Here is a 27,701-nt window from a genome sequence, read left to right as displayed (position 1 = left end):
AACTTAATCCAGAAGCTGAAAATAGATTTAGACTCATTACTGGCTTCCACCAGACTCTTCTTCTCTCTCCCACATAAGGAAAACAAAAGTATTCCCTGAGAGGCAGCAAAAGGTGGCTTTTCCAGCTGGATTTGTGCCTTAGAATTGCTTAAAGTGGTGTTTCCTGGCAGAACTGAGGGAAAACTCTCTTGTGTATGAGCAGGGCCAGTGTTATCCAAATCAACACGGACTTGGGGAAGATTTTCCCTATGTTAGTAAAACAGACAGTTCTCATGGAAAAAAAAACCCACGAGAGCTCTCCACTGTCAGCAGGCAGAAAGCTTCCATCTCCTTCTGACTGCAAAGTGAAGCGCTGAATGTCGGGATGTTGGGGTCCTTGGCCTGGGAGAGGCACCAGAAGGCGAATAAAGCAACGCTGGGAGGATTCATCGCCCCACCCGCCACGTGGGTCCATCCCAGCAGACCCACTCCCGGGAAACACCAGCATCCAGGAGGGCACCGAGCTTCTGTGCAGGGGGTTTTTGCAGCTGGGAACAGGAGCGTAATGAAGCCACCAGGAGCCCAGTTCCAGTGGAAATCTGTTGCTGCTGGAAACCCACGCCAGTGAGGCACAGGGTTTAAGGGCCACGCCCAACTTCTGAAGGACCTCAGCCTACTTAACCCAAATCCAGCGTGCTCTCCTGATCGTGGCATTGGCTTGTTTTCCCCTCTTGCCACAGTAACATCAATCCAAGCCAAGTGTAGCAGTTTATTGAGCCTTTTCCCCCTCTTTTTTTTTTTCTTCACTTCTCCCCCCCCCGCCCCCCAACCCCTCCAATCAAAGAATCCCCAGAAGTCACCGAGAAGCCCACGGTCCCCGCTGCTCCAGCTCTAGGTGTTCTTCTCCATGAGCTCCAGCATTTCTTTGTAGACCTGCTCATACACTTGCTTGCCCCAGAGGAAGTCGAAGTGGACGAAGTCGGGGATGTACTTTTTGTAGGCCACGTTGGTTATCCGGGGCAGGGTGACGTTCACATCCTCGGGGGCTGAAATCCAGTCCTTGCCCCCGTACCAGGCGGCCAGCGGGGCTTTCATGTTCTCCAGCTCGTAGAAGGGAGGTGTGGTCTGGAAGGCAAACGGAATCACAGCCTGGGACACCAAGGGCAAGTCAAAAATCCAAAGTATCCCCGATCGCTGCTCAGGATTTTTCCCTCATTTTCCCCAGTTATAGTAGAGAAATTATCACCAGGGAGCCTGGCAATGCCTTGGGCTCCTGTGCCTTTCACCAGAGGGCCACAAAGTTGTCACTGAGTGAGATCACAGACACCTTTTTTGGTAAGAAAGGCACAAACTTTCTTCCCCATATAAAGTAAATTCCACAAATACCGTAAAATTCAGGGAATCACAGAATAGTTTGACCTTAAAGATCATCTACTTCCAAACCTCTGCCATGGGAAGGGACACCCTCCACTAGACCAGGCTGCTCAATGCTCAAAATTCAGTCTCAACCAACCACTGCAATATTTTCTTTGCACTATTTTCCTTTTTTTTAAACCTCTTTGAAAACTGTCAAATGAGAATGTCCTTCTCTTACCTGGTTGTAATGGAGCATGTTGTCACTGCCATAATCATAATACTTGAATTCCCCTGTTTGATAGAGCTGGAAAAGGAGGAGAGCCACGTTTATTATCCATGTGTTGGAGGGGACCCCAAGAAGGATAAAAGGGGTGACTGGGGAACTGCCTTGCTCCCTCCTGCCACCAAGGCTCAAGGAAGCCTTTGTTATGGCTGATATCATATTTTGGGAGCAGAGCTCAGTCCCCAGGAAGATCTCAGCACAGCCTGAGAGATCACCTGGCTCTGCTCACCCCTGCTCTCTGCAGAACACTGATGTCTGGAGGCTGAGGTCCCAAAAACCCCACAGGGAACCTGGTGTACAACCAAAAGCCTCAAAGGAGACATGAATCAAACCTGTGGGCAAGTTTCCTTTGTCTGTCATGGTCAGAGTCCACAGCAGAAAGATGTGAGTCTGTGCGTGTCTCCAATAATTATTTGTATTGTTTGTTGTCCTACTGACCCTTGGCATCTCCTGTCCTGGTTTGTTACCAGTCTTTGTTCCACCTCCACCTCCTGCCAGCTCCAAAGACTCTTGGACATCTTTTGCTGGAAGTCATGGCCTAAGTAACTTCATCTGCCCGAGTCTTTCAGTTCAGCTTTCCCCTTTCTCTCTAAAATACAGCTCTGCAAGGAGAGCAGCGCTGGGTTTGAACCCCAGCACTGAGCAGCTGAGAGAGGACAACATGGGCTCCTGCTGCATGGAATGTCCCCCTGCAGAGGGAAATGTTACCTGGCGCCAGTGGAGCATGTTTTTTAGGGATGTGGAGTCAGGGTAGCGAGACAGGTACACGTCCATGCGGCTCTGCAAGAAATCATTGGAGATATTTATTCTCTGCATGGGGGGAAATCCTCCTAGAAATAAAACTGCTCCTGTTCAGTAGCCACACAAGTGCCACTCACACAGAGCTGCAGAGCCCCCTTCAGTAAGCTGAGCGTTCCCCACGGGATGCTGGGCCATGTTAGGAGCCCATCTGATTTTCAAACCAAAGCAAGACTCCACATCTTGTGCTCAGGGTCCTTTTGCAAAGACAGAGTGCACCTCATTGCAGTAGCTGTGTGTTGTTTCTAATGTTTCCTTCTTGGAATATTAAGAAATTTCACCTACATTTTCCTTGAGAAACAGTGGCCCAGTTCCGACTCCATCCAGGATCAAGTTCCTCTTGCTTCTGGTGCTTTTGGTACTCTGTGTGGACCTGTCTCCAGTTTCACTCCCATGAGCAGTTTTTGGCAGGAGCTGGACCTCGAAATCTTGGCTGGCCCCAGGGAAATAGCCCTTCCCCTTGTGGTTCCTCTGGGACTACCCAGCTTGCCTGGATGTGTCCTCAAGCAACCTACTGTAGTGCTGGCCCTGGCTGGGAGCAGGTTGGGATGGAGATCCCCCCCACCTGGTGCCTCTAGCCTGAATTTTTCTAGTATTCCGTATTCGGTGCAGTGGAGCACAAAGAAAGGCTCTGATTTGGGGATAAGTGTGTTCTAAGGGATGGTGGACTGATGAGCCTGATGGCCCATCTCTCCTAGAGGTGGACTGAAGGGAAGTTCATTCCATAATGATGCTAACACACACGTGAAATTACAAATCACCCAGCGCAAGAGAAGCCCTGAGAGCCAACACAATAGTCAGATGTTTCTACCCATCAGAGGTGTGGAAGGCCATGTGAAGGCAGCAAATTGATGACTCCTGCTCAGACAGTGAGAGAGAAACTGGATCCCTTCAGAGGTAAGCTGGAGGGTACGTACCACATCCAAGCTGCTGGTAAAGCCACCGGGCAGGAGCAAAACCAAGGAGCAAACACTTCTAAAGATGGGGTAGATGCACACACTGGAGATCACTTGCTTCAAGATATGGCCCTTGTCAAACACCACTGTGCGTCCTAAAAGGAGCTGCGGAAGCCAAAAGGGTTGATCAGAGTGGTCCATGTTGCTTTCTGCCTCCAGGTGCTCCCCACCTCTCTGCCCACCCCTGGGAGCTGCTGGCCTGTCGACACAGCTTTGCTGGGCTTTGTCATTTTGGCTTCTCACAAATGGCCACGGCCCTGGGAGAGCCTTGTTTTTTTCCAGGGAGAGGTTTCTCCTGGGAAAACCCAATAGGTAGAAACAGTTCTTCCCTGATTAGGGCTGCCCAGGGGGGGTGTTTTACACTGTTCAATGCCCTGCAGGGTGAAGGGAACGGGCACAAACACACAGAGGGCCCCCAGAGGGCAGGGGGAGGGAGGGGATGGACGAGCACTGCGTGTCTCGGGCCACTTCCCTGTCACACCTCGCATGTGGTGAGGACATACCTTAACCAGCACCTCGGGAAGGTCAAACACCCTCACCAAGGGTGACTTCATGTGGGAGTTCACAGTGATGGGAGCCAAGGCAAAAAACATCTTGATTTTGCGATCCAGTTCAGGAATGGATGAGAAGGTAACGAAACCTGTGTGAGGGAGAAGGAAGCAGACCCTGCCCTGTTATATATGAAGGAGTTGTTGACTCCCAGGTGTGTGTGCCCATTAGAGAGACCCTTAGAAGTGGCTCTAGCAGGTTGGTGACTTCACCTGAAGCCTTTGCTGCTGCTGTTTTTCAACTCCCATCTTGAGTGCTCAGCCCAGCTGCACCTCCCAAAGCTCTTCCCGGGGCTCTGACAGCAACGTGGTGCACCAAAAGCTATGTCTGCCACCAGTTTTGGGCTGTCACTGCTCAAAACTCTTCTGTTAATGCAAACAGGGATTATCACCTGCCCTTTTCCCACTGTTGTTTGGATGTTACCGTCCCTGACCAGGGTTTTAAGAACACTCCAAAACTGGGCTGATCTCCTCCTAAAGTACCTGTGGTGGTGCCTTGAGAGTAAGCCACGTAGTACAGCTGCTCCTGCCCGGTTTTCTGCAGGATGTAGTTGATGGTGGCTGGGAGGTCGTACATGGCCATCTCATGGAAGCTGCAGTGGAGACAAGCACACGATAAAATCACTCTTGCTGACCTTGGGAGCGAGTGGCAAGCAGTGCCACGGCTCCCTGGGAGCAGGCAAGGGGCTTGGCAGGGATGGGCAGCCCTGTGGAGTCCCGGTGGTGCTGCCCACTGGCAGACGGTGTGACTGCCAGCAGCGCTGCTCCTCCAGCCTGCAGAACCCTGCTGAGGGTGCCAGGTACCTGCCCGCCCTTCAGGTTCACGGCACATACCTGTAAGCTGAGTATTCCTGGTGGTAGAACTCAAACTCTTTGTGTTTCCGTGACCAGCTGTTCCCCCGGCTGTTCCCGATCCAGACATCGTAGCCGGCGTCGGCCAGGATGAAGCCCAGGCTGCTGTTGGGCAGGCTGGTAACCCAGTTGCTTCCCTCCAACACCAGCCCATGCTGGAGGAGGACCACGGCCTTTGGAGCTGGAGGAAGAAGAGGAGGATTCATTTTCTCTGACTGCTGGGAAAACTGACCGTTCACATCCAGGTATTGCTTTGGCAGCAACGCTCTGGAGGAGTGACACCAGTGCAGGGAGGTGGTCACCTCTGCCCTCAGCCTCTGTGGGGAGGTGTTTTTGAAGAAGGCTCTTTGGTCATCCCAGAGCAGAGAAAATTGTTACAGTGAAGGTGGAAAATAAGGCTGGGCCCTACATTTAGCAGAGCCTGATAAATCGCGCTCCCAGAAAGACACACAGGTCCACATCCTGACACCCCCCGTGCCCCTTGCACGGAGACCAGGCGGACCTTCCTGTGACACTTACGGAGACAGAACATGCTGGAGCCCCGTGCCTCTGCTTCGTGGGAGATGCTGGTGCTCTCGGGGTTGCCCCTGCCATGAGGAATCCTCTGCACGGTCAGGTAGTAGCCGTCCTCCGTCACCACCTCGTGCTCCTCGTAGGGGTACCCGTGGTAGCGGACGATTTCACCCTGCAGGAGGGGAAGGACAGCGTGGGACAGGTCCCCAGGGAGGTGGTGGGGGTCTCTATCCTGAAGGGTGTGAGGGCTTGGCTGGGCAAAGCCAACATCTGCTGCTGCCAGCGGGAGGGCGGAGCAGGGACCTCCCAACGTCCCGTCCACCAACGCCGCGGCAATGTCATGACTTCAGCTGAAATTTTTGGCAGGTGCGAGTTTCCTGCACTCCCTGAGCAGGTCTGGTAAAGAACTGTCTCTTTGGGTGTTGCAACCAGTGCTTGAGAAAAGCTGGGCAGCAATGACAGCGAAGCTCTGAGCCCGAGACAGCTGTGTTGGCCAAACCTGTCGATTTGGAACCAAGTTCCCCATAAATGTCTGCCATAAATCTGGGAAGATTTGTCATAAATAAGAACAGGGAGATAATAAAACCTGGTATGGAACATTGGTGAAGACACGTAGAGAACCATGCCCAGACTATGGACAGCATAGGGAGCTTGCATGACCAAGCAGGAAAAGAAGGGGGAGAAGTCAGGACTTACAACGTCCATGGAGACCTCGGGGTTTGCATCCGACTTTAGCTCGACGCACATTAAATAAGCAACGGCCAGGAACAGCCACATCATGGTGCTCTGCAAAACATCATTGACAGCAGGAATGTGAGAGACACTGATGGCACTGGCACAAAAGCTGGGGAATGCACTGGGGAAAAGCTGGGGGGATGCCTGATGTGCACTGCACTTCCATCAGTAGATCGACGTGACCGCTCCACAGGTGAAATAATTTTAAACTTGAAGTCCTCTAATTGCTTATAAAAATGGCTTATTTTGCTAATCTTGACCAGTGTTGGAGTCCAAATTCTACCACATCTTAATCCCACATTGTTCATGGGGCCCCTGGTTTAGGAAACATGCACATGTATGTGTACAGCTATTTGTGCCCAGGTAAACCTGGTTTTCAAGGAGATTATTGGAGATTATTCATTTGGAATGATGCCCTGGGCAGCATGGGTAAATTAGTTGGGAGGCAACCAATTCACGGCAGAGATGCTGCCTCAGCTCTTGTGTGACAAGAGGCTGAAACAGTTAAATTTAATTGAATAATTAAATAACGCTGTAGCAGGGAGCTGCCCAATTCCCACTGAACGCCCCTGCCTGCGCTGGGCTGCACGGGAAGCAGCGATCACGGCTGGGTGCCGCTGCCAGGTATTTTGTATCCATCCCCTGGTGAAAGGAAGGAGAGCTGCGAGCAGCTTTCTGTCGCTTCCCGGCTCCAACCCTCATCATTCCCTCTCTTCTGCGGGAGGAACGGGCTTCCCACGCTGCAGGAGGGTGGTTTTGCAGCTGGGGAGAAAGTCACCTGCTCCCTCTGCTGACCCTGGCGTGGATGTGTGGAGGGAGGATCACAACTGCACCGCTGCTCTGCTGGAGGGCACCCCGGGACACCCCTTGTCCACTCTCCCGCTCACAGCACGAGGTCGGGGGGCTCTAACTTGGCTCGGCAGAGCCCTGACCCCCACTCTGGAGGAAGGAGGGTTCCCCACCACCCTCCTGCCCTGCACCCCCTGGGGTGCGATTTGGGGCCAAGACCCTCTACCGCACCGCCTGTCCCTGTGCTGCAGCGGGACCCTCCTTCCCCGGATCCGTCCCGGGATGCTCCTGAGGAGAACACGGGGCTCTGGAAAACACGGGCAGGGGTGGGGGGCACGGCAGGGAAGGCAGCCACCCACTCTCAGCACAGCCCATCCATCTGCTGGGCCCCCGAGGCTCTGGACTCGGGACTTTAAGACTGAGCCTTTGGAAGAAGCAAGGAGAGACAGAAAGCATTTTTGTGGCGGTAACGTCAGGAGGACAGAATGCAAATTCCAGGGAAGAGCCTTGCCTGGAATGGCCCTTTCCTCCCAACGGCAAAACCGCAAAAATGCTCCCTTAGAGCAGCTTCCCCTCAGCTCGGCAGAGCCCGAGAACTCCCCATGAGCTACGAGAGGTGCAGAAACGTGAAACCTTTTCCACCATCCTGCCCCTCCCACCAGCAGAAACGACATTTCCTTTGAAAAAGGACTCTGGGGAAGCCCCGCTGTCCCATCCTCCTGCCTGCAACTACCTGCAGCTCTCTCCTGCCGTCCCCAGGGATGGCCCCTCGCTGGCAGCCCCTGCCAAGGCAGGGGCACCCGAGGAAGAGGAGGAGGAGGGATTACCTGTCGCGGTGCAGGGGCTGCAGCAGAAGAGGTGTGGGTGCCTTTTCTCCCGACGTCCACCCCGCAGAAGGTCCCTGCTGCCCGTTCACTCCGCTCTCGCCCACCGCTCACCGGGCTGGAATTCCCTCTGCTCCACATATTCGGGAGCGTCACGGGTCGCCACTCCCTCTAATCTTTCCTCCTACGAGGATGTAATTTACCCTGGGGCTGGAGTCCGCTCCGGCAGGAGACAGCCTGCCCACCTGGCCTTGCTTGGGAATATTTTCGTGGCGCTGCAGAAGAGTTGAGAGCTGTAACAAATTGGTTATTTCCACTTGATGGAGTCATTTGGCATCGCCCGTGACCTCTGTGAAGTGCAGGACATGGAGCCTCCGGACTCTCCACCTGCACTGGAACTGGTGTTGGTGCACAGGACTGGTGCTGGTGTTGGTGTCAGGGGCTGATGGTGCACAGGGCTGGTGTTGGTGCACAGAGCTGTGGGGTGCTCAGGGTGCTGTGGGGTGCCCGGGACCAGCCTAGCTCATCCCAACGAGCTCCTGTGGGTAACCCATCCAGCTCTTTTTGGCTCTTCTCGCTGCCTCCTGGCTTGTAATGAGCGGCTGCCTGAAAATGCAGAACTTCCCAGTCCCCACAGTGACTTAAGGGAGTGCTGTTTAAAAAAAAAGTGGGAAACAAATCCATCCCTGGGGAGGGAAGAAGCTGGGGACAAAGCCTTCACCTCTTTCCAGATTTCGCTGCTTCCCAGCTGGCAATGGCTGTGGCCAGGAGCTGCCTGACGCCCAGGGAGGTCCCTGCAGGGTCGGTGAGGGGTGGCACGGGCTGTGGGTGTGTCATTTTTGGCAGCGCTGCCTTAGCGGCCACTTCTCCACTCCTTGCCAAGGTGCCCGGACTGCAGCACCCCAGGGCTGGCTGAGCCCACCCCTGTGGGCTCCTGCAACCCTCCTGGTGTCAATACCTGCCAGATCTGGCCCAGCCACGCTTGCTGAAATGCAGATAGTCATTCTTTGGGAAGCCTAAATAACTCCACCTCTATTTGGAGCTCTAAATGACTGGTCTTGACTAAAGACTAGCTGGAGGCAGTGCCAGAAGCCCTCCCAGTTGGCTCACCCTCGAATGAGCCGTGGCTCATAGCAGAGCGTGATTTTTTTTCCCCTGCAGGGAGAGGAGAAAAGGTGGAAAAACAGGACCAGGTAGGCCCAGACAAGAACCACTCCCCCTTCCTCCCAGCATGCAGCAACACCAACAAAACTTGCCTTCCTTTTGGGGACAGGACATCAGAGAGGCTCCTGGTGGAGCTGCGGCCACTCCTGACTCTCGCATCAAGTTTGGGGCCACACTGCGCCCCTGTTACCTGAATCTGATTGAGAGAGAGAGAGCAGAGCAGGAGCTGAGCCTTCATCAAGGTGTCCTCGGAGGTTTCCAACATGCAGATCACAAATGCTTCTAGCAGTGGGATGGAGGCTCTCCAGAGAGGATCCAGCACATCTGCTGGGGCTTTGTGCACCTTCCCCATTCCCTCACCCTTCTCTGCACCAATCCCAGCTGGAATCTCACTGCCAGGGATACTCCCCACATCTCCCAGAGCTCTGGTAAAATGGGGCTGGGAGCCCCCCAGGATGACCCCAATTCAGACTATTAAGGCACGGACAAATCAGAGAAAGAATTCCGGGTCGAGCTCATTCCAAACGTTTTAAAAGTAATTTTATTTTTCCCCTTGTAACAACAAACGCCCACTGAGGGGGAGGGAGCGAGGAGGGGATTACTTGAAAGCAGCCACAGGGTGAACCACTGCTGCTGTCAGCGCAGGACCGGTGTGAGCACGGTGTGAGTCACGGGGGTGAGCGCTGAACTTCCACCTCGTGTGGGTGGAGAGCTACTGTGCAGAGAGTAGCTGGTTGGCAGCAGCTCAACGTGGGGCAGCAGAGAGCAGAGTGCCCGGCCAGCCCCCCAGGGAAAACCTCATCCTGGGCTGCATCAAACACAGCGAGACCCACCTGGGCACTTCTTTACCCCGAGCTGATTTAGCCTCAGGTACTCTCTCCTGAATTTCTCTGCACTTCAGCTGGCTGCTGTTTGGTTCTGCAAGCACTGAGGTCTTGGAGCGATCCTTGTCCATGGGATGGTGCTCTCCGAAGGAAATGGAAAAGCCTGGGCAGCAGAGGGTGCTGTGAAAATGCTGGTGAGGGAGATGATCTCCTGCCCAAACCCTCATGGAAGGTGTAGTGGTTTGACATACTAAGAAAAAAAAAAAACAAACCCAAAAAAACCACCACCCAACAACAACACAACACAGTTGTCCACCTCTCCTTGAGCATGAGGTGGTTCTTTAGCCTGGCCACGGCCACCCGGGGCAGGAGCTCTGTGGGGATGGAGCCCTCTCTGCTGGGAGGATGGGGAAGGGCAGCCTGTCCGTGTCCAGCCGTGTCATTGTCCATCATGCTGGGGACAGTGACACCAGCAGTTATGTTCGTGCTGCTTTGTCGGGGTGAGAGGGGTGTTTTAGTTGCACTGATGAGCCATGGTGTTGTTTCAGGCCCTGTGAGGTTGTCCCTGATGGGGGCCAAGGTTGGACCACAGACTCGCTGCCAGTCGGCATCACCACCATGCCCTGGTTGGCTTTGCATTTCTTCTCTCTGCAGTTGTGGAGGAGCAGGAGGGGGAGAAACAAGGCCCTCCATAAATCCTCTGTATTTCCCAGCTGATTATAAAGTGTTTTGGTGTTCTTTGTGATGCAGAGCAGGTGAGACATTTCTTTTTGTGTGTGCACGGGTGCTGTTGAGTCTGATTTAGCGAGAAACAAACTTAAGCTCAGGTTTTTCTGGTTTGTGTGAGTGGAGTGTAAAGTCTGTTACTGAAAAAGAGCCCCACCCAACTCCAGAAACCCCAGGGCACCCATGTTTTTGGTTTGCTTTCCTCCTTTGTCACCAGGGGGAGAAGCAAAGTCCTGTGCAGCCTATGCTGAGCTCTGTCCCTACCTTATCATTTTACTGCTCTCATGACTAAACCCCTCCCTACCCTCCCTCTGAAGCTGTTTTGCAAACCACCACAGGTCATCAGCAGGGTGGAAAGAACACCTTGGCTTCAGGGAGAAGCAATTGTCCCTTGGATGCTGAGCTGAGAGTGGTAGAGGAGGGAGGTGTGGCCCTGGCGTGAGTTGCATCTCCCCATCCGTGTGTCACCTCTCAGCTCCTGCTTGGTGGGGGAAAGCAGGTCCTGGCTCCAGCTATGATTTTCCTGATCATTGGCACATGTCCTGGGTGCTCTCAGGGCACAGGCAGTAGCATTTCAGCCCAGAACAGCAAAGCAAACCTCGTGAGGTGCTCACGGGTAGGACGTGCCGAGAGGGACTTGTGCCCACACGTGGCTGCCCTGGCTGAGAGGAAAAGTTGAGTGGTTTTCTGGATCTGCCAGGCAACCTGCTGAAATGCATCTGAGCCTGCCCAGCCAGTGGATACCTGCCTTGGCTGGGAATATGGTCTTGGCCTGGAATATGCCCTTGGCAGGGGGAACATGCAACTGGGTCTGGTTGAGCAAACGCAGCTCCCCCGGCCTCTCCTCGCACATCTTGGCCTCCACCCACCATCTCTGGCCTCCCTCTGATGTGGGGGTGTCTCACTAGTCCCTGGGAACCCAAAACTGGGTGCTGCATCATGACTCAACCTCCTCAGTGCCAAGCACAGGGAATAATCCCCTCCCAGGGCTTGCATGTGCAACACATCTCCTCTGGCTTGAGGGGAGCCGGAGTGCCAGTTATGGAGTTATTCCTCCTGGGAAGTGGCCAAGCCTGTCCAGGAGGAGAGGTTAAGGAGGTGGGGCAGGGGCTGGAGAAATAAGGAGGGCAGGCATAGGGAGAGCTGTGGGCTCACAGCTTGTCCAGAGAGGCACGGAGGGCAACGGGCGTTTCTGGAGAGGGGGTGAGACGAAGGACCGAGGAAGGACCGAGGAAGGACCGAGGAAGGCTCGTCCGGCTTTCTGCAAGTCACTGAGGCAGGTAAAGGTGAGCCTGGAGACCAGAAGCTGTTTGTGAGGACGCAGGGACCAAAGGCAGACCTGGTCTAACTCCTTTGTACCTTTGTGGGAAGTGCCCCTGCCTGCATCCTGGTGGGAACTGGCTTTGCTGCAGCTGGAGCATTCTGGGGAGCTCCTGCAAGGAGAAGGTCTGTGCAGGTCTGTCAGCAGCCTCCTCCCTGCACCTGCTGTGGTGTCAGCAGGTGACAGTGGGGATGGTGTGTGAGCACTGCAGCCTGAAGGTCGTGAGCTGGGCTAGGGAGGGGAAGGCTTTGGGGAGCATCCCCACAGCTGTTGCAGGCTCCAGGGTGGTGGGAAGGAGCAGCCTTCAGGGTTTTGCTAGATTAGACCTGGGGGTGTTGCTAGATGAGTGTGGGATGCCCGAGCTGTGGTGGTAGGGAAGGAGAGGGATTAGACTCTTGTTGTATCTGCTGGTGGAGGCTGTCCCTGATGCTGGAAGTGGTGGTGGATCAGCAGCTTTGGGTTGGGATCCAGGTTTCATGGGGTGCCTAGAACAACAACCAAATGCAAGAGCTCTTGCTAGCCCATCTTCAGGCAATGGGCCAGGTAATTCCCCAGCCTGGTCTCTTCTCCTTTTGCTGATCCTGCTGTCTGCCTTGGAGGGAGCCACACAGCTGTTGGCTACTGCTGATGGTTCTCGAATAGCCTGGAACCCCTTGGGATGGTGTGCTGGAGATGGCAGAGCACACCAGGAGCACTTGGAAATGAGCTGTAAACCACCCAGGGCAGGCATGGAGCAGGGAAGCTCCGGCAGAAGGGAGCTGTAGCACAACATCCCCCCCTGCTTGAGGGATGATGCTTCCCCAAAAATACATTCCCTGAAAGCACCCCAGTACTTTTCCCAGTGAGGGGGTGGCGGGAGGCTGCTTGTCCCACACTGCAGTTGCAGTTGGACTAGATGGGAATGGTCAGCAAAAGGCTTGGAATGGGTTCCTACCTGCACAGGGGACTGGTGTTTCCAAATTTCCAACTGCTCCACATTGCAGCGTGGGGGCTGCTGGACGCTGGAGCTGCATAGGGTTTCCTGGTGCTGCCAGTGCCAACCCCATCATCCCCCAGGTGCTGCAGAGAGAGAAGATGTGGCTGCTGCTGGTGGCCCTGTGCCTGTCCCAGGGCCTGGGAAGTGCCATCCCCACTGCTGAAGAATTCTACAACCCTGAGAGGTTCATGAACATCGTAAGTGCCGGGAGGGCAAACACAGCCACGCGGGACCCAGGCTTCCCCAGAGTCCTTCCTGAGGGACCAGCTCGGCTCACCCCATCCCCATTCCTGATGTCTGAGGGCATCAAAAGTGTCCTGTATTTGCATGTGGGTCACTCACTTCATGCCCTCAGCTTGAGCTTGGTCTCTCCCTGCTCTTCCTTTAATGTAGAGGGACCTTCAGAAGGAGGTGACGCCAGAGAACGTGGGTGGCAGGAGCGGGTGAAACTGAGGTCAGGCATGGGATGGTGGCTCACCCTCTCCCCTTGCACCCTTGTCCCTGCAGAGCCAGAAGATCCGTTTCCAGGGCTATCCCAGTGAGGAGTACGAGGTGACGACAGAGGACGGCTACATCCTCAGCCTCAACCGGATCCCCCATGGCAGAAAGGGTGCTGGGCACTCAGGTGGGCTCCGAGGGTGGAGCAGCTGTGACCCTGCCCAGAGATGAGGCAGCGGGCAAGGAGAGCCAGTGGGAATGCCCCTGCCTTCACACCTGGTTTTGGCAGCTGGAAGAGGCACGAGAAGTTTCTGCCCAGCTGCCCTGAGCCGTCCCTGGGGATGCAGGAGCTCGGCATCCAGGATGGGGCAACGTGACCCGGCGAGCCCCAGCGCCTCCTTCCCTGCAGCAAACCCCGTGTCCTGGCCCAAGGTTCCCTGACAGATCAGGGCCTGGGATGGCGAAAGCCCTTCCAGCAAAAAAAAGCACCAGCAGAACCGGGGAAATAACGGGATCAGGGAATGTTTAGCGTGCAGCCCGTGGAAAATAACATCGAGATGCACATGGGTGTTTTATTTCCGTATGGGAAAGGCATCTTCTTCTGTCAGCTACCTGCTGTCTCCTTCTCCAGCACCCAGGACACCCGTGCTGATCATGCATGGGTTTTGTTTGGATGGTGGTGACTGGGTGGACAATCTCCCCGACAACAGCCTGGCCTTCATCCTCGCGGACGCGGGATACGACGTCTGGATCGGGAACAACCGCGGCAACAGCTGGTCCCGTGGGCACCTGGACCTTTCTGTCCACGACGAGGAGTTTTGGGATTTCAGGTGAGGAGGCCACCAGGGACAGGGCTGGGGTGCTGGGCTGTCACCACCTGAGGTCCATGGGAGGCTGGGAGATGGGCGTCCCCACCAGCCTCTCCCCTTGCTCCCCAGCTTCCACGAGATGGCCATCTACGATCTCCCTGCCATGGTGGGCTTCATCATAATGCAGACCGAGCAGGAGAGGCTGTTCTACATCGGCCACGCTCAGGGCAGCTCCCTGGGTGAGTGAGGAGGAGGAGGAGGAGCAGATGGTGGGTGGGAGTGGGGCACAGGGATGCCATGGGAAAAGGGGCACCAATGTCCACCCCAAACTGGAGGCTGCTGGGAACAGGGCTGCGCTGGCCCACGCAGCCACTTTCCCCACCTGCCTTCTCGGTCCTTCTGTGTTGGAGAGGTTGGCCATGTCTTGCCCTGGGCTGTGCTTACGTCCAGGAGCATATTTTGTTCAGACTCTGCACCCCAGACAGGGTGTCTGGGACGAGCTGGGGTTGCTGTTGTGATCCCTTGCTGCTTCCCAGGTTTCATAGCGTTTTCCAGCCTGCCACACCTGGGCGAGAAGATCAAGGTCTTCTTTGCTCTGGCTCCTGGGTACACCTTGCACCACGTCAGAAGCCCCCTGTTAAAGGCATTGTTTCTACCAGACACGGTGCTGAAGGTACGAGAGGTGTTTGTGTGTCATTACTCCCAAAATCCAGAACTTCTGGCAACTCGTACCCTCTTGCACTGCCACTGTGCACCAGTGCCATGCCTGAGGCGGGCGCTGGAGATCCCAACATCATCCCTAACATTTCCTTGCGCTCTTGCAGCTAAAATTTGGAACCAAGGAGCTGAGCCTGGTGAGCAGGAGGTACAGAGCTTTCCTGGCTGAGAAGTGCAGCAGATTTCCACTAGATGAAGTCTGTGAAAATGAGATCTTCCTTATCGGCGGGTACAACAGGAAGAACTTGAACGTGGTGGGTGCATCAGGCTCTCCAGTCACAGTCACCTCCAGTCGTCCTAGACACCTGGAGATAGTTAATGAGCTACAAAAATGAGCACAAAACCCCAAAGTAAGGTGTGAAAGGCAGCAGTTACTTGGAGATTTCTTGCAGTGGTGTTGGAGTGTTAAACCCAGTGGAGTCTTTGTTAGGAGAGAATCACTTGTGATCATGTCCCTAAGGGAAAGGTGACTCCTGCCTTATTTTCTGCTGACATGCAACAAGTTCACAGAAGAAAATAGCCAAAGAACAACTGGAGCAGTTTTATTCCCATTTAAAAATGCTGGTTAACCGGTTTACCTTTAAAAGCCTCTCTAAGCTCTTAGCAGAATAAAGCTGCTAAAGAATAAAATTTAACTTTTATATTGAAGGTATAAGATGGAATGTTTGGGGTTTATTTTGCCTAGGCAGATTTTTATCGTTCCCAGCTCATTTAGAAATCACTCTCTTTTTCCTGCAGAGCCGACTGGATGTATACCTAGCTCATTTTCCAGACTATACATCAGTAAAAACTCTTATCCACTGGGTACAGGTAGGGACTCTGATTTTATAACTGCTGAAACCAATGCTTTTTCTTTTAATGTGTGAATAGGATGTTTTCAAATGCTGCTGGAGACGGGTGAGGGGATAGAATCAAAGTTGACACATAAAAGGGATTTTTAAGTTGCTACACTGAGGTGTCCCAAAAGCCACGGCTGCCCAGGTGAGGCTGATCCAGGGCATTACCTGCACAGGGCTGACCCTTTGCCTCTGCCCTCCAGACTGCCAAAACTGGGAAGTTCAAGCAGTTTGACTATGGGTTCCTGAAGAACCAGGAGAAGTACAACCAGGTAAGTGGGCACTTACGGGAGGAGGAGGAGGAGAAGGAAAAGGGACATGAGGGTCCTGGTTGATGGCAAGTTGGCTGTGAGTCAGCAGCACCCTGGCAGCCAGGAGGGCCAGCCCTGTCCTGGGGGCATCAGGGAAGGGATTGTCCCGCTCTGCTCTGCCCTGGGATGGCCTCACCTCAACATTGGGGCAGTTTGGGAGGACCACAATGGAAGGAGGGTACTGAGCCATTGGAGAGTGTCCAAAGGAGGGCAAAGAGGATGGGGAGGAGTTTTGAGGGGGAGCCGTGTGAGGACACTGAGGGCACTTGGTGTGTTCAGCTGGAGAAGAGGAGGCTGAGGGGAGACCTCCCTGCAGTTCCAACTGCCTGGGCAGGGGCAGAGGAGGGGCAGGACTGAGCTCTTCTCTGGGGGGACCAGGGACAGCACCCAGGGAATGGCTGGAGCTGTGTCAGGGCAGGCTCAGGTTGGATATTAGAACAAGGTTGTTCACCCAGAGGGTGGCTGGCACTGAACAGGCTCCCCAGGGCAGCGGGCGCAGCACCAAAGCTGACAGAGCTCAGGGAGCATTTGGATGATCCTCTCAGGGACAGGGTGTGACTCTTGGAGTTTGGCCTGTGTAGGGCTGAGGGTTGGACTGGATGATCCTCGTGGGTCCCTTCCAGCTCAGCGCATTCTGTGTTTGTGTCAGGCCCCACAAATAACCGGTGCCTTTTCCCCGCTCCCAGTCCACCCCACCCTTTTACCGGATAGAGGACATGACGGTGCCGGTGTTCCTGTGGAGCGGGGGGCAGGACTGGGTGAACACCCCCTGGGAGACCTGGCGGCTGCTCCGCCGCCTCACCAGCGTCGTGCGCCACCAGCAGCTGCACGACTGGAACCACTTCGACCCCCACTGGGGCCAGGACGCCCCGCAGCGCCTGTACAGCCAGATCCTCTTCCTCATGGACCAGCATTCATGAGTGTTCCATGTGCTGCGCTGCCCCTGGGGTGGAGGAGCCACCCCGTGCCCACCTGCCTGAGGGCGATGGGATTGGGCGTGGGGGAAGCCAGGCTGCTCTTCCCGCCTTAAAAATGTCCCCTATCGCCCTGTTCCGCGCTGATTTAAAGCCTTAAATGCGATGATGTCGTTTCTGCCCGCCCGCTGTGACTCTAAGGATTGCAATAAAATCTTGCATCACAGCCAGACTCCAGCCCTTTGCTTGCTGGGCCTCGCTGGGGTGAGGTTTGCAGGAGACCCGCTTTGTTTTATTGTTGTTTGTTTTTTTTTTTTTTTGTGTACCTTTTGCTGGCTCAGAGCATCGTGACCAAAAAAATTTGACTCCAGGAACTGAGCACGTGCTTTGGGTTGTGGGGTTTAGGCGCAGGAGGGGAGGAAAGGGACCTTGGCTGTGGCTCTGGAAGGGCTGCAGGAGGTGGGAACTGACTGGAGGGGAGAAACACTCCTCACAGAAGAACGGAATCGGTGAGGTCAGCGCACACCACGTGCTTGAGAGGTGGAGAAAGGGAAACATCTTGGCCTTGGTGGTGTTCGGCTGAGTGCTTCTTGGGAGATAACCCACACAAAGCAGTGTCCCACATTGCCCCTGGGGCATGCCTTGGGGTGAAAATCCAGCTGGAAAAATTCAGAAGAATTTCTTCGTGGGAAGGGGGGTATCTTGGAGGGTTTTTCCAAACTTAATGATTGACTGATTCTGTGTTTTATAGGAAGCTGAATTTAACACGGCCCACAGTGTTACCTAAGAATAAAGCTCTGTTCTTAGCATGTATATTTGGAAAATTATCTCTATCTGTCTATCTATCTGTCTGTCTGTCTATCTATCTATCCTCATGTCACAAATCCACCCAGCCATCCCTCTCCAATCCCATTGTTTCTTGCCAAGCTTTTCTTGCTCATCCTGTTCAGCTTCTTAGTGTTGAAATGAAAAAAAAAAAACAAAACAAACAAACCAAACCAAAACAAAAAAGAAGTCCAGACTAGAGGAGTGAATTTCAGCAACTCTGTTTACCCTGGAGGGATTAACTCCTCAATGGCTCTTTGCAACCAAAGTTGCAATATTTTTTTTTGTTGCCTAAATTTGTGCTGCGTTAAGCGGGGCAGGGACTGGTAGTGCCATGATTTGGGCTCCCACTTTGGGGACAGCTGACCAGGCTGGTTGCACGAAGTCAGCCCGTGTGTGTGTGTGTGTGTGTGCTACCAAATGCAACAGAAGAGCATCTCATTTTCTGGATTCTGCCTTACTGATGGGACTACTCAGAGAAAAATCCTGCAATGGCCACAGCCATTCACGTGTCAGCTTGTGGGAGCAGAATAGCCCAGCACCAGCTATGGAAGAGTCCCCATCTATTTATTTCATGTTACTTATTTATTCTGCTTATTGCACATTATTTATGCCAGCCCCATCTGTTTAGTGCGTGTGCTTGCCAGCAGGTCAAGCAGTTTGCAGAGCTGTGCATCATTCTGCCTGTGAGTCCCTGCACGTGGCAAGAGACACCCACAGTGATCCAAAGAGCAGAAGGTTTTATGACCTCCAGTCCAAAGAAAATAAAAATGCTGACGGTCTGGGTGGATTAGGACTCAGTGAGATTAATTTGCAACCTCTGCATCCCTCGCCTTTTAACAGAGAGATAAATATGTTTAAGGGATAAAGCACTGCTCTCTAACCCAAGCTGACGTCAGCGGAGCAGCTTGTGGGGCTGGAAAGCTGAGCTCAGGGCGTCGATTGTCGTAAGGCATCTCGTGGTGCCACCACCAGCTGCACTGTGGGGCTCGGCGAGGCACTGAGCTTTGTTTGGAGCACCCAGCTCAGGCTTTGCAAAAGTATTCCCACCCCTGACCCGCCTCTGAAGAGTAAAAGGAGCAGAATTCACTTCAGGAAGCAGGTAAAGACAGTCTGTCAGTAGATTGCCTAATAAAAGGTTGATGAGAGTAAGAAATTGGCCAGCAGGATTGGAGGCTGTTGCCATCGATTTGCAACACAGTGCTGAGGTTAATGAGGGTGGATCACTGCTGTGTTTAAAACTGCACCTTCAGATAACACACTTGGGGTGCCTTCTCCAGGTGAGACAAGGCCAGGTTCGTGTTGTTTCATCCACAAAATTAGGAGAACTGGGTGAGAGCCCTAACCACCGTTTTATGTTGCTTCCCAAAGGGATCTTCCACCAAGAATCAACTTGCACACCGAATTAGAGCCAAGGACCAGCAGGTCCAGCTGTCACTGGTGCCAGCTGAGACTTGCTGTCCCAGGAGCCCATGAGCCCTGTGGCAAGAGCCTGTTGGACAACCTTTTATTTAGGGATGGGTTCTCCCATCAGCCAAGGGACAATCTGCTGACTCAGCTGGCAATGGAGTCATCTGGCGTGTCACAGCTTCAATCACCCTTTCCCACCAAAACAGCACGGAATAAAAGAGGTCTCCTCCCCTGGAGTGGTGGTGGCCTCATGGTGGCCTCATGGTGGCCTCATGGCAGTGCCTTCCTTCCCAGTGGTCCCAGAGAGGCACAGCAGGTCAGACTGGGAAGCTGGGGAGGGACAGGGTGGTGACAGCCCTTGAGATGTCCCACAGCCTGTCCCACAGGAGCAGTGGTGGGAAGAGGTCCTGGGGTCTGCGCACCAGCCCTGGGTCAGGGCAGCCCCGTTAGCTGAGATGGGACCATCTGACATCCAGGGAAAAGCACCGATGGAAAAGACCATCAGCTCACGGGGAAGTCATCCCAGACTGGTGATTTCTGTTTTTTGGGTCTGCACTGTGTTTCCCAGCTCCTTCCCAGCACTCCCCTGGGTGCCCACCAGGAACACCCCAGTGGGAGCAGAGGCAGGAGATGCCGTGTCATCCTCAGCTCCTGGCTGAGGGGCTGTACCTGGGATCTCTGATCCCCTCTGGAGACCCCAGGGGAGGATTTGGGGTTTGCTTACTTATTTATTTATACACCTCCTGGGCCCGGCCACGTGTCCCATCTGCAAACATCTCCCACTACTGGCAGCTGATTTATTTTCATTTCAGCGAGGATTTGGGTCACGGCTTTGTTTTGGGGTTTTAAAAGAGAAAGAAAATGTTCAGGCACAGCAAAGGAGACAAAGCAACCAGGGAAAAGTCCTCTTATCCCTACAGCAAAATACCAAGAGAAGCTGAATATTTTTTTTTTAAATTGTTATTTTTGCATTGGGCAAATTGTTTGCACAGAAGTGGAAAGGGAATTAAAAAAAAAAAAAAAAAAAGAGAGATGTGTTTAAACAGGATTAACTTAAGCAAGAATTTGTATTACAGAAAGATGCTTAGAGAATTTCTTAAAGTCAGAAAAGCAAACAGGATCCTAATCTGATAATCTGATCACCCGATAAAAATTACAAGTCATGTTCTTAGCGGAGAAAAAAAGTATTTACTGGAAATGGACTGTCTCGAACAAACTGAATAAACAGATTTAGGGGAAGAGCATTGCCTGAAAGGACAATTTTACAGAGAACTTCTTGGAATGAGGCAGAGGCAACATATTTAGGAAGAAAACGGGGGGGAAAAAGAATGAAATCATGAATTATTTACTGCAACCAACGTGGCTTCGTGCTATACCAGGGAACTGTAATGAATGCAAGCTTCTTTTCATAAATAACTTTCATTAAATTTTCATTTTGCTTGCCGGCTTTGTTCTCCAGAGAGGAAAGGATCGGGACAGGAACTGTGAAAAAGCAGCAGAGGAACAAGCACAAAACCACTGTGGCTACACTGGGAGTCCCTCTGGGAAGGGAACCTCCTCGAAAGGATGGGCCAGCACGAGGACATCTAGGGAGGAATCACTGCCACTCATTTCTGCCACGCAAATGCTAGTGACAAATTCTGGCACAAAAATCTTTTTTTTTTTTTTTTTTTTCCCCAAAACAAGTCAGATAGACCCTTTTTATATTCCCTAAGGCACTTTGTATATCCCCTAAGCCCCCTTTTTTTTTTTTTATTTGGATTTTGCACATTTCCACATCAGCATCACAGCCTGGACTGTCTCTTTGTAATTTCCCTTCAGGGTTTCTTGTCATATCTTTTCAGGGTTTATTTATTTCTCGATTTTCCAGGGAAATTGAAAGGGAAAGGGAAAGGGAAAGGGAAAGGGAAAGGGAAAGGGAAAGGGAAAGGGAAAGGGAAAGGGAAAGGGAAAGGAATGCAGTGTCCGTCAGGAATAACATGAAGGCTCCTCTCCCCACCCTGTCACTGCTGTAGTTAAAAGCATTTTGCTCAGCACTTTGATCAAGTGCTCCAAATAGAGAGAAATTTTGAAATCCTTGAGAGACAGCACTAATCTTACAAGACACATCAGCCAAAAAAAAAACAGGAAAAAAAGGGTCAAACCAAACCAGCATCTTTACAGATGCTTCTTCATGGTGTCAAGCATTTCCAGGTACAAAATCTCGGTTGCATCGAGCCCCAGTATGAAATCCATGTGATTCCACTGGGGAATCAGCCTGTGGTGGACCAGGTTCTTGATCTGGGGGAGCAGCAGGGCTGTGTCCTGGGGATCTGCCAGGCAGTCCAGCCCCCCACTCCAGATGGCCGTGGGCACTTCCATGTCCTTCACGTCGTAGAGCGGCGGACCCTCCTGAAGAGATGGAAAAGCAGAGTTTAACCAAGGAGAGTCACTGCTGGAATACGAGGAAACATGCACTGTGCAAGAGGAATTGGGGAATGGAGGGAAAGAAAAACTGGGAAGGCTTTCTTCTGGAAAGAAGAGGAATTTCATTCAAAGTTGTGGAACCTGATGTGCTACAGTTTAATTTAAATTAATTAATAAACTAGTTCTGGCCTGCTAGAGATTCTGGTTCTGATCCTACAGACAATTTTGATAAGCAGGCAGAATTTCAGCTGCTCTGATCAAATGCTGGTGGGTCATCCTGCTTCAAAGTTGGACTGGGGACCTCTAGGGGTCCCTTCTAACCAGCTCTGCTGGGATTTGTGGTTATGCTCCACGCAAGCACCAGCCTTTTCCTCAGCTCCATAACATCAGGAAAGTGTCTGGAAGCAAGTTCTCGAAATTAAAATGCCCCAGCACCCTGAGGACTTGCCATCAGGGGATTTTTCAGCCTCATATCTTGTTACCTGCAGTGTGCTTATTCCAGTTAGGAAGAATGTCACCTTCTGGACAATTTGATCTTTTCTTGTTTAGGGAGGGAAAAAGTTTGTTGGAATTTTTTTTCTCTTCCAATGCTTATCCACTCTGTCAGTGAAGAAATTTTCCCTAATATTCAACCTGAACCTCCCTTGGTGCAACTTGAGACCATTTCCCCTTGTCCTGTTGGAAGTGGAAAGCCCCCAGTGCTTGACACCATCTGAAAGGGACTTGCAAAATAGAGTTCAGAGCAGACATTGCTGTTGTTCCAAGCAGAGACCCTGCTGAATTTGTGAAGAGAGGACCATAAATTCAGAGGAATGGATGGGAACAGAATGTGCCAGTGAAAGGGAAGACCATGGCCATTGGATGCACTTACCTGCCTGTAGCGAAGACTGTTGTAAATGGTCCCTCCGTTAAAAGCTCTCAGTGCCCCACTCTGAAATACCTGCAGCAAATTCAGACATGCAACAATCTAAACGATATCACAGTCCTGGAGGAGGTGTGGGGTGGGCAGCCACTTGAAAAGAAGAAACTCAAAAGTTGAGTTTTGTCACTAAACTGGCAAGATTTTTTTTTTAACAGGCCCAGCACGGTTAATTACTTTCATTAATTTGGACAAATGAACAGAGAAGGAGTCTTAACTGGAACAGGACTATCAGCGATACAAGGTCAGGGTGGCCGTGGCTTGATCTCTCCTAGGATGGAGGCCTGTTCCCCACTCCAGGGGAAGAAGGATTCCCCACCTCCAACCTGATCCCCCCGGGCTGTAATTTGTGCTCGCTGCCCCTCGCTTTGCTCTCAGTCACTCATTGCTCAACTGAGACGCTGAAGAATCTTAAAATTATAGAAACAGAAAAGAAAAACTGGTGGATTAATGAAGACTGACACGACCAAGCAACAGCACTTCAGAAAATGGAGTGTGTGTTCTTGCTACAAACCCCACAGAGTTCTTTTGGGGTCTCCTGGCAGGAGTGCCCCACTGGGAAGAAGCTGTGCCTTCGGAGAAGGTGCTCAGACCAAATCCACGATCTACGAAGGATTGTGCAAAGAGCCAGGTACCTTTAGCCTTGGGAGGAGAGAATGAGGGGGCAGCAGAGCACAGCTGCAGTGTCACAGGGGCTCTGGCAGTGGCTGTTCTCGTGCCCACAGTGGGAAGAAGAAGAAATCATCAACTTAACTGGTAATAAGTGTAATTGGGTGCTGTCCAGAAGATTCTTCTGGACAGCAGGGTGATCGTTAATGGCCCCCGGGCTGCAGGGTGAGGCTGGAGCTAGTCTGAAACCAGAGCCCTAAAATGTGCCTGCTGTGGGTGCAGGGTCCTCACCTCCAAGTGTTTCTCTTTATGGATCCATCCTTTAGGGCCACTCTGCTTGGCTACTTCTACATTTCATGGAGGGGTGAAAGTGGAACCAACGAAGATACAACAAAGATATGTCTCACAGCAACCAGCACAACAGGCTGCCCGCAAAATACTCTGTTTTGCACAGGAAAGCAGCTGGGAAGGTTTACCTGCAACCAGTGGATTATGTTTTGGACTGAAGTCCCCGCTGGGCTGTGTCCTGTGTACACATCGATTCGGCTCTGAAAGGACACGAGCGCATTTCACAACGGGTCCCACCTGGCTCCAAGGCTTTGTCCTTCAGGAGGACACCGAGGGCCCTCTGCAGATCTATTCCTACACACCATGTTCATGTTCTTCCAGTTAAATCCGAACGTCAAGGACAAGAAGCTCTGGCAGGTCTTCGAGCAGGCACAGAATCTGGAAAGGAAGAGCTCACCCAAGGCAGTGTGTGGGAGGAAGTCTTTGGTGCCAAATATCTCCTGTGAAATTGCAGATGTGCTCATGAAACACAAAGCCTGGTCGTGTTTTTTTCCCCAAAGCACCAGCACTCCACAGCTTCTGTTTTACCCCCCGTATTAAGGTGTGAGAATGCAACACAAGTGGAGCCTTCCTTGCATCCTGTCAAATGCTTCTGTTCCCCGTTTGTTATGTGCGTGACATCTTACATTTATGGTGCTCTGGAGCTGAGGGGTGAGGCTCAATTCACAGCTCTGTTTGCCAATGTTTTTGCTCTAATTGTGACAGAACATTTTGGGGAGTAAATGCAGGACAGAAAGTCTCTGGACTGATATGTGTGATTCTCTTCATTACGAAAACAGATAGAGCACAGAGTTTCTCCCTCTGTAAATGATTTGAAATATTCTATGCAAGTAGTTTGACAATCCCTGCTTAAAACTACACTCAGAATAAAGTCTGGACCAACATACCTTAAGCCCATAGTCAGAAAAAAGTGCGAGCTTTCTAGCTGCACTTGAAGAAAACGTAATTGTGGTCACAGGTGCAAGAGCAAGGAACATTTTGATTTTCTGAGCCAGCTGAGGCATGGTGGAAAAGGCTATGAAAGCTATGAGGGGGAGGAAAGAGAGTAGAAAGAAATGGTTTACTCTTTCAAGACACTCATGTACACAGCTTAATTTCAGTAAAGCTTAAATTCAGATTTAAAATCCAGATTAAATTTAAATTCAGATTTTACAGGTCTCACAGATGGCATAGACGTTCCCTATTGTTACCAAGATGGGTCCAAAAGGGCCACTCACCTACAGTGGTGCCTTGTGAATGACCGATGTAATACAACTGTTTCTGTCCTGTTTTCCGTGCAATGAAGTTTATCATTGCTGGGAGGTCGTATTTAGCCATTTCATCAAAGCTGCAGAGGGAAGAGCAGACATCTCACCGAGAGCTGCAGCATCTACATCTGCGCAACCACCACCACCAAACCACAGAATCAGCAGGGAGGGCAGGACCACCCCACAAACTCCTTCAATCCTACTGAGCGTGTCCTTGGGAAAGGGGGTGGGGGGGTGGTTTCCACCTCAAATGATTGGATGTGCTTCAGCTCAGCCTGCTTCACTCCTCCCCGAGGTAGGGCAGCATCACCTTTCGAAGATGAAGGCGTTTGGTTGTTCCTGAGGCCCCCGAGCCCCCCGTTTACCTGAAAGCCCAGAAATCGTCCCGTTTGGGGGACAGGAGCAGATGTCGCTTGGACCAAGTGGTCCCTCTGCTGTTCCCAATCCAAACATCATAGCCAGCGTCGGCGAGAATGAAGCCCAGGCTGTTGTTGGCCAGATTGGTGACCCAGCTGCTGCCTTCTGCAAGGAGACCGTGCTGCAGAAACACGACAGGCCTGGGACCTGGAAGACAGGTGTCGTTGATTTTTTTTTTTTTTTTTTTTTTTTTTAAGGCCGTCTGTCATCCTTGGAGACAGTTCAGGAAGCTTTATCCTCCTGAATTGTGGCAGTCACGATCTGGTGAGGTTTGTGTCGGTGTTCCCCTGGGTTTCAGTAAGAAAGCAGGTTTGTTACGTAGCAGATGCACCGGGTGCATCCTTTCTTTGCCTTTACCCCCAGCGCCTCCGGGAGCGTTGGCAGAACCTGGGTTGCCCGGGGAGCTCTGTGGGCAAACACGGAGGAGCCTGCAGATGGGATGGGAAAAGTTGCACCTTTTCATGGATCTAGCCCCTGCATTGTCACTCCTCACAGGATAAGAGGACCCCCTGGAAGCTCCCCGAGGAGTGCTGACCAGTATGCTGATCCCCCATGTGGCTGCAGGGCCCCGTATTGGAATCCACGCTCCCGGGGGAAACCCAAGGTGTGCGTGAGGAACCAGGAAGGATGGGCTTTGCTGGGATCGCAGCCTGACGGGCATGGGGTCCACAGAGGGTAAGAAAACATGGCTGCAAGGGATCAGTCTACCCTACAAGTTCTGGTTGATCAACAGTGATGCCACAGATGCCAAGCCAGGGGGAACCTTGGAAACCCTCTTGCACAAGCCCCGGTATCCCAGTCAACAGCGAAAGGTGTGGGTGTCCTGAACGTTACCGGTTTTACCTTGGCATCCAGCATTTTCTCTCCCGTGAGGAATTCTGTTCAGGTGAAGGATGTAGCCATCCTCTGTCACCACGTCGTACTCCTCGCTGGGGTATCCCCAGTAGGAGACCATTTCACTCTGCAGGAAGAAGAAGAGAGCAAATGGTGATGTTTTCAAGGCTCCTCCAAGGGAATCCCTAAATGCAGTATTTAACTGTCAGTATTTTATACCGGCTGGTTCCTGGACCGTTGCCCCGACGCCGCTGTACTTACGATGTTCATCCGTGCTTCGGGATTCTTGGGAAACGGGAAATTCAAGAGGCACTGCCCAGACACCATCCCGTGGAACACGGACACCAGAGCTAGAGCCAGCCACATCCTCGCTCTGCCTACAGCAACACGTCCACACTGCCAGTGCCGTGGGTAACTTGCAAACTGGAAATCATTGAGCATTTAATTATGGCTTTAAAACCAACCCATGACAGTGTGCTGTGGGTCCCACTTTAAACGGTAAATTCCAGTGTTCCCCCCAGCAGGCTGATGGCTGTGAGAATACTGCCTCTCACATCCCCAACACTGCACTTCCTCCCTAAATAGAAATGCAATCATGATAAGAAAATCTCTAACCACTTGTCCTCCTCCTTGAGTATTGTGAAAAAGAATTGTAACTTATCACATTTAAATCAGAGGAGGACATTTCTAAGTGCAAATCTGTGCACAAAATGGGGAGAAATGTATCTTCCAGCAGATCTAGACATCACTTAATGATGCTGGGTTTGACACAGCTTAAAAAAATACTCTGTTCTGGAGAATGCATCTGCCACAGAAGGTGGTGAAGGCAAAAGGGAGCTTTTATACACAGTTATTGATAACAGGTCCATAAACAGATGCTGAAAGGTCTGGGCAGGGTTGTTCCCTCAGTGACCACGACGTGATGGACCACTGGGCAGAGAAAACCGGTCTGGCCCAACCTCTAGAACCAACCCAGCAGATCAGACTTGGGTCCCCTGCTCTCAGACAGACATGGGCCACTGGGCTGGAGCCACAAGCACCATTTACACCCACACTCAGACCCAGCTCTAGCAAAGCTTTTCCCGCACTCACCTTTACAAAAGTGAAGGCAAGCAGCCCAGCCGAGGGGTGGCACAGCTCCTGCAGAAGGAGACAGGGAGGTGTGAGCCCCTGGGGTGGATGACAGTGCAGGGGAGGGACGCAGAGGAGGCAGAGGGGGGGCTCAGGGCAGCAGCAGAGGACTGAGGGTCACCTCTTGCTGATGCACAGGGCAGTGCTCCTCATCTCTCTGGAGACAGCCCTATTTGAACTGTCTGGAGGGTGGGGTGGCACGAACAGAGAAGGCCAAATGTAAACACGCCAAAATATAGAACATATAAATCATTAGGCAACACCATAGTTCAGAAAGTACAGTTTCCCAGAATTTGTTTGTGGAGGCAGGTTAAATACTGTTTTGGCAGAGTCACATAACTAGGGACGTTTGGAGGTGATGTCCATTGATAAAGTGGTTTAATTGATATTGCTGAAGAAAGTTTCCAGTTTCACCTCTCAATGCTCACATGATTTATTTATTATGGGAGACATAATTAAGTTATTGCAAGGGAAGATCAAAGTCTAAAATGGATTTCCAGTGGCAGATCTTAGATGGTTTGGAGATGATGATGTTTCTGTAGGACTCTACAACCGCTTGTTATATAGACAGAGATGTCAAATGTGTGATGGAGATTAAATCCAAGGCAACAGACTAAAAACATCTGTACTGGGTCAGGCTGGCATGGAGTTCCCTTTCCTCATACCACAGGGGATGGGACACAGCTAATCTGCCATAACAACACTCTTTCTCTCGACCCAGTTTTCTCAGTTTTGCTCTTCCAGTTCCCTCCACTTGTCCCACTTTGGGGTGGGGGCTGGAGCAAACCAGCAGCTGTGTGGGTGCTTAGATGTTGACTGTGGTCAACCTACCGCGATATCCTTGTTCTTCACACCCTCACAGGAAAATATGAAGAGTACCTAAGCA

At 52.1% G+C, this 27,701-nt stretch overlaps 3 protein-coding genes across 3 annotated transcripts; 1 reads left to right on the top strand and 2 right to left on the bottom strand.

Annotated features, from left to right (window-relative positions):
* Positions 1-814: 814 nt before the first annotated feature.
* Positions 815-6,065, bottom strand: LOC114067565 (lipase member M-like). The gene is made up of 9 exons (XM_027903111.1): positions 5,982-6,065; positions 5,292-5,457; positions 4,755-4,953; positions 4,404-4,513; positions 3,876-4,012; positions 3,334-3,477; positions 2,327-2,398; positions 1,574-1,639; positions 815-1,104 (listed from the first exon to the last, which is right to left on the bottom strand). Exons 1-9 carry the CDS (start codon positions 6,063-6,065, stop codon positions 871-873), a joined length of 1,212 nt encoding a protein of 403 aa, XP_027758912.1. The 3' UTR covers positions 815-870.
* Positions 5,365-16,675, top strand: LOC114067566 (lipase member M-like). Its single transcript, XM_027903112.1, has 10 exons — positions 5,365-5,388; positions 12,734-12,841; positions 13,152-13,269; positions 13,714-13,912; positions 14,021-14,130; positions 14,428-14,564; positions 14,716-14,862; positions 15,347-15,418; positions 15,648-15,716; positions 16,442-16,675. Exons 1-10 carry the CDS (start codon positions 5,365-5,367, stop codon positions 16,673-16,675), a joined length of 1,218 nt encoding a protein of 405 aa, XP_027758913.1.
* Positions 16,676-21,061: 4,386 nt separating this feature from the next.
* On the bottom strand, positions 21,062-26,050 carry LOC114067568 (lysosomal acid lipase/cholesteryl ester hydrolase-like). The gene is made up of 9 exons (XM_027903113.1): positions 25,946-26,050; positions 25,694-25,811; positions 24,799-24,997; positions 24,404-24,513; positions 24,074-24,210; positions 23,489-23,626; positions 23,315-23,386; positions 22,182-22,250; positions 21,062-21,295 (listed from the first exon to the last, which is right to left on the bottom strand). Exons 1-9 carry the CDS (start codon positions 26,048-26,050, stop codon positions 21,062-21,064), a joined length of 1,182 nt encoding a protein of 393 aa, XP_027758914.1.
* Positions 26,051-27,701: the final 1,651 nt, after the last annotated feature.

The sequence above is a fragment of the Empidonax traillii genome, unplaced genomic scaffold (assembly GCF_003031625.1).
Source record: "Empidonax traillii isolate 1590-97213 ecotype Southwest subspecies unplaced genomic scaffold, ASM303162v1 scaffold936:size233247, whole genome shotgun sequence".
In the NCBI taxonomy this organism is placed as follows: Eukaryota; Metazoa; Chordata; class Aves; order Passeriformes; family Tyrannidae; genus Empidonax; species Empidonax traillii.
This window is presented reverse-complemented; position numbering and strand designations above follow the sequence as displayed.

Coding starts and splice junctions, on each gene's coding strand:
- LOC114067565 (XM_027903111.1), bottom strand. CDS start 6,065: ATGATGTGGCTGTTCCTGGCCGTTGCTTATTTAATGTGCGTCGAGCTA. Junction 5,458..5,981: donor CCGAGGTCTCCATGGACGTT/GTAAGTCCTGAC, acceptor CCCCTCCTGCAG/GGTGAAATCGTCCGCTACCA. Junction 4,954..5,291: donor CTCCAGCATGTTCTGTCTCC/GTAAGTGTCACA, acceptor TTCTTCCTCCAG/CTCCAAAGGCCGTGGTCCTC.
- LOC114067566 (XM_027903112.1), top strand. CDS start 5,365: ATGAGGAATCCTCTGCACGGTCAG. Junction 12,842..13,151: donor CTGAGAGGTTCATGAACATC/GTAAGTGCCGGG, acceptor TTGTCCCTGCAG/AGCCAGAAGATCCGTTTCCA. Junction 13,270..13,713: donor AAAGGGTGCTGGGCACTCAG/GTGGGCTCCGAG, acceptor CTCCTTCTCCAG/CACCCAGGACACCCGTGCTG.
- LOC114067568 (XM_027903113.1), bottom strand. CDS start 26,050: ATGTGGCTGGCTCTAGCTCTGGTGTCCGTGTTCCACGGGATGGTGTCT. Junction 23,387..23,488: donor ACTGGAAGAACATGAACATG/GTGTGTAGGAAT, acceptor GTGTCCTTTCAG/AGCCGAATCGATGTGTACAC. Junction 21,296..22,181: donor ACAGTCTTCGCTACAGGCAG/GTAAGTGCATCC, acceptor CCATCTCTTCAG/GAGGGTCCGCCGCTCTACGA.